The sequence below is a fragment of the Pimephales promelas genome, chromosome 3, assembly GCF_988280905.1.
Source record: "Pimephales promelas chromosome 3, fPimPro1.hap1.1, whole genome shotgun sequence".
Taxonomy (NCBI): Eukaryota; Metazoa; Chordata; class Actinopteri; order Cypriniformes; family Leuciscidae; genus Pimephales; species Pimephales promelas.
Genome location: NC_142771.1, coordinates 41,766,977 through 41,779,389, shown reverse-complemented (window position 1 = coordinate 41,779,389; position 12,413 = coordinate 41,766,977). Strand labels below are relative to the sequence as shown.

Genomic DNA, 12,413 nt, shown 5'->3' with positions numbered 1-12,413 from the left:
TGGGAACGTCTCTGGTTATGCATGTAACCTTGGTTCCCTGAAGGGAACGAGATGCTGCGTGTCCATGCCATACTCCCAGCATGCCCGTGAGCACTTGCTTCAGTCTTATCAGAAGCTGTCGCGCTTGTGTTTCTAGGGTGCTTTATAGTTTCCTGGTCGATACGTCTCCCTGCCTATGACGTCATAGGACTGATTTCATATGTGCTTCATGACTCATCACGCAGGGGCGTTCCCATAGCGTTTACATGCAGCATCGCGTTTCCTTCAGGGAACTAAGGTTACATGTGTAACCAGAGACGTTGTGGTCTTTGTTACAATGTTTACCAAAGCACATAATGTGTTACAAAGGAAGCCAAAAATATGAGATGTTCAAGTGTTATAGTTTTTATTATTATAAAGATTAGTGATTCACTGATCTTATCCCTGACAAAGATTGTTATGTTATTAATATCTATCACTTTTTTGACACAAAGCAGACATCTTGAATTAAAATATTTTGTATACATTGCAGAATATTTCAGAAAATCATTAGTTTAAACAAAAAGACATCAAAAATCAGTGTATGAGTCTCAACAATGGTGACATGCTTCATGCTACAATGCATGCTGGGAACCAAGCTTTTTATACTATGGTGCCTCCCAGAATGCTTTGCGGCATAAAGCATGTCACCATTGTTGAAATTCACATGGGGATTCTTAATGTCTTTGTGTTTATCCAAAGATTACTTTCCCAATAAAAAAAATAAAAATTCAGCTTGATGACTGATCCGTAGAAAGAAATGAATGTCATTGAAAACAATCTATTAATACCAAATAACCATTATCAATAAATGATCAAATTTGTGAATTTGTGTACTTTATGATGTTGAAAACCAGAGAAGGGCTCATTCAGCTCATCAGGCGATTGTTTAAGCATGTATGGGTTAGAAAACGGCTATTTTTAACAGGAAATGTTGCGCAATGCACCTTTAAAGACTCTTCTGAATGAGTTTTCTTTCAGTCAAGTCAACTTCATTTATATAGCACTTTTAACAATATGTTTCAAAGCAACTTTACAGTGATAATAGGAAATTAAAGTAACAGAGATAGTTTGGCTCTACATTAGCTCTTGAATAAAGTTATTGTCCAGTTAAAGTTAGTTTTGATTGATCACTTCCATTGGAAAGATCATTAGTTATTAACTTAGTTGCCACGACATTGTTCTAACAGAAAACCCGTAATGTGTTCTGGCCGTTCATCAGCACAACCACAGTTTTGGTGGCTCGAAAACACAGACCTTGACATAGGTTTCAAGGAGCAGGCCTTGAAATAAAAAAAAAACAGTTATCAGGTGTGTAGTCTTTCTTTACAAATTGACCTCGACAAATTACTTATAGCCTTAAAAATTTATAATACAGAATTATGTATTGCTTCCGCGTATGTGTAAACTGGAATTAATTTGACAATGTTTTACAGAGATGTGTTTGGCTGAGAGGAGAATGAAGGGCCTGGAGGTACAGTATCGGACGCTGCTCTGAAAATGACTTTTGTACTCATAGCCCTGAAGCCCTTTCAGAGGCTTATCAGAATCTCAAAAACTAAAGTTTACACAAAATGTGGCATGAAATTTAATATGAGCTGGCATATCAAAATCAATTCAGTTTGTTTTTCTGTAGTCTGACGTAGTATTCAAAGAGCTCCTTTTAAAAGATGACTGATGCTTGTTCATATAAAGAGGTGATAGCTGATGTTTGAATATAATAATACATTCACATTGGCCAGCAAAGGTAAAGTTTATCAGTTTCTTTATTGTTTCTTAAACTACTATAGATCTGTATGCATATAAGAGACGTTGTTGATCTGTGTTGTGCTACTTACATGTTATCACTGTGAAGCTGCTTTGATACAATCTGTATTGTGAAAAGCGCTATATAAATAAATGTGACTTGACTTGACTTGACGTTTGAATATAAGAGAAGTAATTTTCTTTCTTTCTTTTTTTTTGGTAGTGTCTAAAATGGTTCTTCAACGCTGGATCTTTTTGTTGTTCTTCAACTTTTCATGTCTGATTGGTACGTATTTCTAGACGTTTTAGTGTAATTTTCAGGATTGTCAAATGTTTTGTTGATGTCTGCAATGCCTTTTGATTTAGAAAGTAATGTTTATAATATGTTAATCTGGTCTAACAGTCATGACAGATTCATGTAACAATCGATGTCTGGCAAATATGATAGTTAATAAGAAATTGAAGAGCGCACCACAGGGTAATGATTGTTCCGTCAATGTAACCATCACTTCAATGCAGTATGAGACAATGTCTTTTGTAAGTATCAGAGTGTTTTTATCATTTCTTTGTATTTTTTTTTTCATGTTCGAGCATCAAAATGTGATGACAAACTTATTTGTTATCAATAGAATTTTTTTTCAGTGTAATAATTTTCATGCAAAAAAATTAAGTCTGTCACCATGTTTAGGATACGAAAAACATGCAAATAAGCTGCCGTGTCAAGGTAAACATGGTAAGTATACATTTTTTATGTTACTTTTCCAAAAAATAAAAAATAAAACTGTTCCCGAAAAACTCTCAAAGCAGTTATCCTGACCTTCTAACAAATGTTTGCAATGATTTGATGGGAAAAATGTTAGCTCAAAGTGTTTAGAAGTATATTTTCTCTCTATAGGAGTGGAATGATCAGGATCTAAGGTGGAATGGAAATACATCTAATGCTTCATACGTTTTGTTACCAGTTGACAAAATATGGACTCCTGTGTTAGTTTTGGACAATGCGTAAGTGATCTCAGAACAGATTTTTTGTGGCATCATATGAAAAAAAATCATATGTTGGCTTTAATTAACTTTTTTATGTCAACAGGTTCCACATTACTGGGTTACATTAAAAAAACATAATTTGTTCATGTAACGTCAACATAATTAGATTTTTTTTAATCGCTGCAATAAATGCTTTCCAAAAGGTTTTACAACCTTTTGCAAACACAGAAACCGAAATTTTCTCGGGACAGCAGCATGTGTCCAAATTTTAATCTTAACCGTTTTATTTTATCAGAATCGATCTTGAAACAGGGCTTTAAGTGTAACCCAGCTAACAGAAATGTAATAAGAACGTTCTCTAAATATTCAGTGTTGGTACTGGGAACGTGAAAAATGTCCAGTTTTCTTGACGTTAGAGGAACATGTTTTAAAAAGTATAATGTTCCTCAAACGTTCATTAAACGTAATTTTCGATTAAAAATTCAACATGATAGTGATGTTGATTTCTAACATTCCAAGAACATAAAAATGTCCAGTTTCCTGAATGTTACTACATAGAAAAAACTTGAGAGGGTAAAGACTCAAGAGTGTTAAAGTGTTCAAATTTGAGTGTTAAATAAACACTGATGAGTGTTAAAGTTAATGTGCTAAGTTTGATTGAGTGATGACTGAGCATTATTGAAGACACCTGATGATAAGCAGAATCACTGAAGAAGAAAACTCAAATTTTAGTCACCACTATGGAGATCAGTGTTTGGTTTAGTTGGGCAGTTGACCTTAGCATGTTTAACTTTGGATTTTGTTTGGCTGTCTTACATGAGTTATGATCGCCAGATGAACAAAGTGAAAATGTGAATTTATATTGTTAGTTATGTTACAACATAATCATTATTTCACAATCATATGACCTGAATCACTGAATTTAAGTAGTACTAATCTCTGATTAGAAAGAATATTGGTCATTAGAGAATCAAAGTAATTCAACCGTATAAGTTACAAGTTGTTCAATATAAGGTTAATAATTTCTAACTTTTTCTCAGGCACACTCAGACATATAGATTCAGTGTATGAATCTCCACAATGGTGACACAAAGAATATTTGATTAGGAAAAGGAGATTCGTAAGACAATTCAGATCATAATTTATTCATACCATAATGTATGATGGGAGCTATGAATGAGTTTTGATTGGTGGCACCCAGAATGCACTGAAATATGCTTTATTAATGTCACCATTGTTGAGAATCACAGGCTGATTATTGATATCTGTGTGTCCAAACAAACCAAAATTCAATTTTCAATGACTTTTGATCAGAACAATTTTAAAGAAATCTTTTGGATTATGTTGAAATATCTGGAGTTTATGCTGTTAAATCAGTTTGATTCTGTAGTGACCAATATACATTCTAATCAGAGATTAGGACTGCTTGAGTTCAGTGATTTAGGTCATATGATTGTGAAATAACAATTATGTCAGAACACAAACAACACCATCAGAGCACTTTATTTTTTTGTTCATCTGGCGATCATAACTCATGTATGGCAGCCAAACAAACTCTTAAGTTAAACATGCAAAGGTCAACTGCCCATCTAAACCAAACACTGATCTCCATAATGGTGACTAAATTTTGAATTTTCTTCCTCAGTGACTCTGCTTGTTATCATCAGGTGTCTTCAATAATGCTCAATCATCACTCAATCAATAACTTAAATAGCACATTAACTTTAACGCTCTTCAGTGTTTATTTAACACTCAAATTTTAACACTTTAACACTCTTGAGTCTTTAACACTCTCGAGTTTTTGCTGTGTAGTAACATTTAGGAAACTGGACATTTTTATGTTCTTGGAATGTTAGAAATCAACATCACTATCATGTTGAATTTTTAATCGAAAATTTCGTTTAATGAACGTTTGAGGAACATTATACCTTTTAAAATAAATTCCTCAAGAAAACTGGACATTTTTCACGTTCCCAGAACCAACACTGAATATTTAGAGAACGTTCTGATAACAAAATTCTGTTAGCTGGGAAAATACCGATTTTTTTTTTTTTTTTTTTTTTTATGGATCTGTGAATACAAACTGCAAAACTGAGGGTATAGTTTGGCAGTACGAATTTCTCAGTACAGTTTTTGTTGTTCCAAACCTATAAGCATCTAATGAAATTTTGTTGCAAAAAAAAAAAAAACCATAAAAAAACAGTTATCATCCAAAATACAAATCATAATTTCAAAACATCTTCTATTGTGTTCCACAGTATGTGGAACATTTTGGGTGAACTAATTAAAGATTACTTAATCATAACACTGTCCCTAACTGCATAGTGCCTGCATTGCCAGTGACACAACTGCTATAAACTGTAACTGTCACCGTGAAGAATATGAGTATATATAAATTAACTGGACATGAGGACAGTTGAACCTAAACAAAATAAGATAGCTTGGTTAATTAAAATCTTCACTGGATGGTTCCTTTCTTGAATGGTTCAGCTGGATGACATGTTCTCTGTCTTTCAGGATAGATGTAACCATGAAGCCGTACACAAATGATGTACTGGTGTCGAAGTATGGAAATGTGGACTATGCCCTTATCTTGTACATAGCAGTGGGCTGTGATGATATCAGCCTTTTCACCTATCCCTTTGTGAATGGCGATTGTTGTGTGGCGATCAATGGATGGAGCCAAAGAGGTAAGATGACATTTTAAGTGAAGAGTTGATTAAGTTAATCATTTGTTCTTAACCATTCTTCCAGAATAAATGATCAAATGTTGCCACATTTAACATAGAAAACATGGAAAATATATCTAAATAACTGCTTAGCAGCTAAATGTTCTTTGGTTTGTGTTGATTTAGGTTGTGGGCTTACTGTGAATCCATTTACAAACATATCTGTGATTAACAGCATTCAAGGAGAGTGGAACACTGTGAATGTGACAATACCACAAGAAACACCTGAAAACCGCACCTGTCTCTTGGTAACTATTGACTTCATTCTGATTCTTGCTTTTACTTAGCCTGGGTTTCCCCATACTGCATTTGCGCAGCACGATTTTATTCACAGTGCTAGGCAGTCTGGATACGATGGACCAAAATTTCACCTCAGCGAGGGGACCAATCACAGAACGGGGATGGAGCAGCAAGACGATGGCGACGTCTATGCGACACACCAAAGCAGTTTGTTTATACTTATGGATCCAACATGGCAGCAGATGCGAAGTTACCTTTCGATGCAGCCTTGGATATTGTTCTAAGTAGTTTAGAACGCACGTTTTCCTGGTTCCGGCTGATCTAAACTATGCAGCCAAATTTTGAATTTAGGGAGTCTATAGTGTAAAAAACTAGGTCTAGGTAAAAAAAAAAAAAAACTCAAGGTAAAAAAACATACTAGCATTATAAGGGCAACCCAGGAAACATTGTAAAATAATAAAATAACCCCATGTTAGGGGACCTTTACATGTTTTGAACAAATATTATACATATCTATACAATTAAAAATGTTGACTGCGCTACCATTTACTAAAAGGCAAAGAAGGACCACATTCTTAAAGAATATTGGTGTTCATCTGTGTAGTGAAGACAAAAATATTAAACTGATATGTATTCTTTCTCCTGTCTGTTAACAGGTCTCTTTATCCATTAGTCCTTTCAGTGCTGTTGTGACCCTGATCCTGCCCAGTGTGTTAATAATGCTGGCTGACCTGGTGACCTTTTCTCTGCCCGTTCAAGGAGGAGAACGCAACAGCCTTAAGGTCACCTTAGTCCTGAGTTTCACCATGTTCCTCCTCATCCTCAATGATCACCTAAGCAGTGGTGGACAATGTAGCCCTATCCTTCGTAAGTAAAAGAACAAAACGACAGGCCTATTGCACACATGTTAGTGCCCTGGGTAACAGTCATATTGTGATGCAGTACAACAGAAGTAACATTTTATTGCTGTCTAGGACACATTTAGGATGGTTAAAGTTACTACCAATGCTAAATTATCCTAGAATAAACAAATTGAAAGAGAAAAAAGAGCAAAACTTTACCAGGGATAGACAGGTAACTGCAACAAAGAGTTAGACACGACTATAGACCATTTTGCAAGATGTAAACAACACTGCTCCAGAAGCACTTCCTGTTTCAGTTTTTTAACACTACATAAAAGCTGGGATAAAATACAACCAACAGAACGTATGAAACTGAATCAAAAAGTTAAACAAACATCTTTAAGATTTTTTTCTTTACATGTGAAATAAAGAAAACAGTTACAAACTGAAACAGGGAGTGTTTCTGGACCAGTGTTGTTTACATCTTGCAAAAAGGTCTATTGCATGTAGCTCAACAAACCATCTGCGTATATGTGGCACAAAACGAGATATGTGGGAAGAAAACATAGTGAGGAAAGCACACGCGGACCAGGTGAGCACAATTAGTTAAATTTAACTTTATAATCAAAATTGTGAGTTTGGATCTCACAATTACAAGAAAAAAAAGTCTGAATTACGAATTTCAAAAGTTCAATTAGAGGCGTCTGGTGACCTAATAGTTACCTAATTTTATTTAATTTAACACATTGATGTTGATGTAGATGATTTTTATATATAATTAGGCCCATTGATTCATTTAATTTTACAGGTTTTTTTTTCCGTTTTTTTTGTGTGTGTACAGATGATATAGGCCTAAGCCAATTTAAATTTTAATAGTGCGTGCTGTGCAAAAATCAGTTAGGCTTATCAAAATCTGGCCTAATAATTAATTAGCCTAGCTACTTTTAAACATTTATGTAGGCACATATATATTTTGTGTACAATGGTTATAAGCCCATTTACATTTTTATCGTGTGCGTTGGGCAAAAGTTCAGTTATCAAAATTCTGGCCTATAGTTAATTTACTTTTTGTGTATGCTACATTCCTGTTCTTGCTAGTCCTAATTTGTAATTTGAAATGAAACATTTCTGTTTGGAAAATGTTGTTGGTCTTTGTTTAGTTCTTTGTAAGGTAAGGCTGTGGTCTAGCTCAAAAGTGAAATAAAAATACATGCTGATTTTTTTTGTTTTTAGAGCGAGCGGGGGGGGGGCGATTTGAGTGGAGCGCGAAGCAAACTGCGTTGAGCGCTTTATGAACATTCTGTGACGCGCGAGCAGCGCCTGGAACAGTGGTTTGATTATTGATTATATGAGCGCGAGTTAGCTCATAACGCGGAGCGTTATTAACCAATTGATCCATTTATAAGGCGCCCCGGATTATAAAGCGCACTGTCGTTTTTGAGAAAATTGAAGGCTTTTAAGTGCGCCTTATAGTGCGGAAAATACGGGTACATGCCGTCTTTAAATAAATGCACAAAAATATACATTTTTATTTCTATTATTGCAAAGGAAACAATAAACAAAGGTGTTCAGGTGAAGTAGTTTTCATAATAAAAAATAGAATGGTTATCTAATATTATCCCTAACTAAAAGTTGTTTTAATAAATAACTTAAACCTTTCTGGACACAGAGTAGACATTATGAATTTTTACATACATGTCAAGAATCAGTATATGAATCTCAACAATGGTGACATGCTTTATGCTACAATGGATGCTGGGAGCCAAGACTTTTAAACTATGGTGCCTCCCAGAATGCATTGGGGCATAAAGCATTTAATCATTGTTGAGATTCATATGGGGATTCTTGATGTCTGTGTGTGTCCAAAGAATAATTTCCAAATATTAAATATTATCTGTATAAACAAAAATGAATGTTGTTGAAAAAAACTATAAATAACATACAACTTTTAGTCTTTTTTCCCCTTATTATGTTGTAAACTCTCTAACACTGCTTCAGTGTTACTTTAACACTCTGTAGAGTGTTGTACTCTGAGCAGTGTTGAATAAACATTGGGGATTTTGCTGTTGGAACGATGAGGAACTTTCTCTTGTTTCATAAAGGCGTTCATAAATGTGTGCACTCTGGAATCAGTGGTGTTACTGTTGTTAGCATAGCAGTGGTAAGAAGAACTTTGTGAACAGATGATAGGTCTTATGTGCTACATGTATATTGAAAAGAGAAGGGTCCCAAGCACTGAACCCTGAGGTACCCCAGGGGTTTGCTGATGTGACACTGATTTTTACATAACTTATAATACTGTACAGTTTATTTTTTTATTCATCTACAATTATGCTCTGCATAGGTAAATTATTGTTTGCTCTGGATTTTGTTCCAAAGATTATCACTTCTGCTTCTGTCTGGTCAATCTGGTGTTGAGCATGGTGGTGTCTATTGTGTTGACACGTCTGACAATGGATAACAGATTTCTGCCTTCAAAAAACATCAAAACCCCCCAAACAACTGCCAGCCTTGGTCAGGATGAAGGTAAGAGAATACTAAATACAGCAAACATAAAGAATAAATAGCTTGTATGTTTATGCATTTATATATATATATATATATATATATATATATATATATATCAGTGGTATTCTACGTGATACGCAGGTATACGCCATATACCCACTAGTCAAGGATTTCTGTATACCCAATTAAAAAATCGTGAGGATTCATAACTACATCGTTTTGTGACAGAACTTTCAAACTTTCATTCATAAATTCACCCCGTCTGTGTTTGCGCAGCGGCACGGATCAGATTGCGGAATCCACTCACAAATGTAAATTAGCCTACTGTAAAGCGGAATGTCACAGAATTTGGACATTCTTGAATGAATAAATCAAAAGAAGGGATGTACAACGAATCAAATCTCGATATGTCTATCTCTATGAATATTAAAGCTCAAAAAGACTGCTATTGAAATAAACTGTGAGCACTCATTCACAGAGAACAGGCAATTATCCCAAAGCATTTTGAGGCCGGTCCCAGATAGCAACATTGTTTCGGCCCAGATCCGGCCCACATCTGGCACTTGTGGGATGCAGATCTGGCCCACATGCAGCATGGAATGACGGCCCTTGGGTGGCCCACTCCTGTTTGCCAGATCTGGGCCACAAGCAGGCCATAGCAATGCCACATGTCAGCCAAGAGCAGCAAAGAAATAAACCACAACTGGACTTTATCTGAGCCACAAAATCTGTGTGTATTTAACATGGAGTCATCTCAACCTTAATAAGCCTGTTAACAAACAGAATCACTGAAGGAAAGAAGAGAATAGAAAAAGAGACGAGCAGAACAAGAACTACAGACACAGTCTTTGATGAAATCACCTGAAGAGAAAAGAAGACATTAAATCTGAAGATCTCAGCAGAGGAGGATTAAACAAATCCACAAACAGCATTACCAGCTTCACTTATTACTAACCCAGACTGACTTTATTTCTGTCAGACTTCTACAGAAGATTTTATTGAGAATTAACAGAGGTTTAACTCTGTGTTTCATTTGAAGTCACCGTAACATCAGAATCTCTGAAGGAGAAAATCGTAATTGGTTACCATTATGGAGATCAGTGTTTGCTTTAGTTGGCCTCTTATTTTTGGTATGTTGTTATAGATAGTGTTGCTTTCGTCAATGAAAATTATGACGAAATATCATCATAACGAACCTTTATCACGTGACGAAAACGATACGAGACGCAACGTAAATGCTGGTCTTGTGACGATGACTATAACTAAATGTATAATGCAATATCGTTGACGAATAAAAACGAGACTAAATGTGGTTTACAAAAATAAAAACTATGCTAAAATGTCTCTTCATTTTTATTGACCAAAACGAGACGAGACGAAATGTTATTTAACGTTATTTCGTCTCGCTTAGCCTACTTGCATTATTAGTATGCAGCATTTCTGTTTCCTGTGTCACTTCAGGGGCTGCATTAGATCGCACTGTGCAAACGCATGCGACTTCAGATCCTCGAGCCCCATTTGCGGCATTATTTAGAAGAAGCAGTTGCGTGAGTTACAGCTGTTTCAAACAACAAACAAAGTTAAGTCTGACAGAGAGAAAGGGATTCATCTTTGGGAGAAAAAGAAGAAATGACATTTGGAAAAACTTTCATTTCATCATGTGTGTAGGCTACTAACATGTTTGGTTGGTAAAATAAATATGTTGTAAATTAAATTCAGAGCGTCTTCCTGGATGTATTCTTGAGTCTATAAGCTAACAATAATATAAGAAGATAACTATAAGAAAAAAAAATGGTTTCGTATAGGCTAGCCTATTAATAGGTAGGCTTCTTATACATTGACTGGGTTAAATAGAATTGCCTACTAAAAAGAGACTAAAATACAATTTTCATTGACTAAAACTAGACTAAAATGTCATCGGTTTTCGTCGACTAAAACTAGACTAAAATGTCATCAGTTTTCGTCGACTAAAACTAGACTAGACTAAAAAGAGTATGAAGGTGACTAAAACTAAAAAAAACTAAAATGTCAGCTTGACACAAAGACTAGACTAAAACTAAAATTAAAACAGGCCGCCAAAAACAACACTAGTTATCGAGAGAAAGTAATAACTCGAAGAAATTATGAAAGAAATTGCACAGTAAGATGTACTTTTTAAAATAACAATAATCAAATTTATAAAACATAATTTTAAATGAATATTATAAGTTTTCATTCAACATCGTTTTTATATTCAATACAAAAAACTAGACTACACCACTGATGTATATATAATATATGTGTTGTGTGTGTGTGTGGTGTCTCCATTAGCAGATCTTGGTGTGATTACTACAACAAAATCCAGCGATCTGCTTTCAGAGGTGGCTTCCCTCCAAAAAATTGTGAACTTTTTGGAAAACATTGACCAAAAAGAGCAAGTGGCAAAGAGCAACGAGGCGTTTGTTGACCGCTTGGACAAAATCTGCTTCTGTTTTTTTTTGTTCATTGACATTATTTATGTCATCATTGTTATCATTGTCACAAATACAGGGATTTGCAAAGAAACAAAGAGGAATATCTGGGACAATGAAGATTTGCTGGATGATCATGAAAACTACACATATCATTATTCTTATTCTTCTTATTATTATTACTGATTTGATTGTTGCACTGTTTTCAATGGTGATTTGGATCTACACTATTTCTGGATGTGTCTGTGAATTTGATTTCATATTGTATTTAAAACTTTACATTTTTTTAGACAAGTAGATTGTACATATTCATTTACAAATGTATTTGAGGAATTTCATTAACTATCATTAATGAAGGATATAAACTAGGAGATGTATTGTTTTATGTTGGAGATTTACACATACACTTGAAAGTGTACTATTTCAGTAATTCTCTGGACAGAATTGGCCCCCTTTTTAGTTTATAAAATGATACATTTAAGTTTACATTGAGCAGTAAACTTTCAGTTACAGTTAACTAGTTTGTATGTGTGAGGTCAACTACTATACAATGAACTACAATTAAGTTAATAACTGTAAAAACTAGAGGTGGGCATAGATTATTTTTTTTTAATCTAGATTAATTTTGAAATTAATCTAGATTAATCTAGATTAAAATGGCTCATTTGAATTCTACCAAAGGCGTGTGCTATACCCAAATAAATAACCTCGCAGGTAGTTTGTAATTAGGCCTTAATATGTTTTATACAAGATTTAACACTGGAATGTTCATATTATTATAAATAATGAAAGTAATCATAATTATTTTATTCTATTGTCAACCCTAGTTTTAAATAGCACAAAAAAATAACTAAATCATTTTTGTTGTTGTTTTTTTTTTTTCATAAGGATTTCTT

At 34.5% G+C, this 12,413-nt stretch overlaps 1 protein-coding gene across 1 annotated transcript; it reads left to right on the top strand.

The window, feature by feature from the left end:
- The first annotated feature begins 1,995 nt into the window (after positions 1 to 1,995).
- Positions 1,996 to 11,703, top strand: LOC120466930 (5-hydroxytryptamine receptor 3A-like). Its single transcript, XM_039655635.2, has 9 exons — positions 1,996 to 2,050; positions 2,168 to 2,301; positions 2,453 to 2,497; positions 2,660 to 2,766; positions 5,266 to 5,438; positions 5,604 to 5,725; positions 6,374 to 6,584; positions 8,939 to 9,085; positions 11,378 to 11,703. Exons 1-9 carry the CDS (start codon positions 1,996 to 1,998, stop codon positions 11,701 to 11,703), a joined length of 1,320 nt encoding a protein of 439 aa, XP_039511569.2.
- Positions 11,704 to 12,413: the final 710 nt, after the last annotated feature.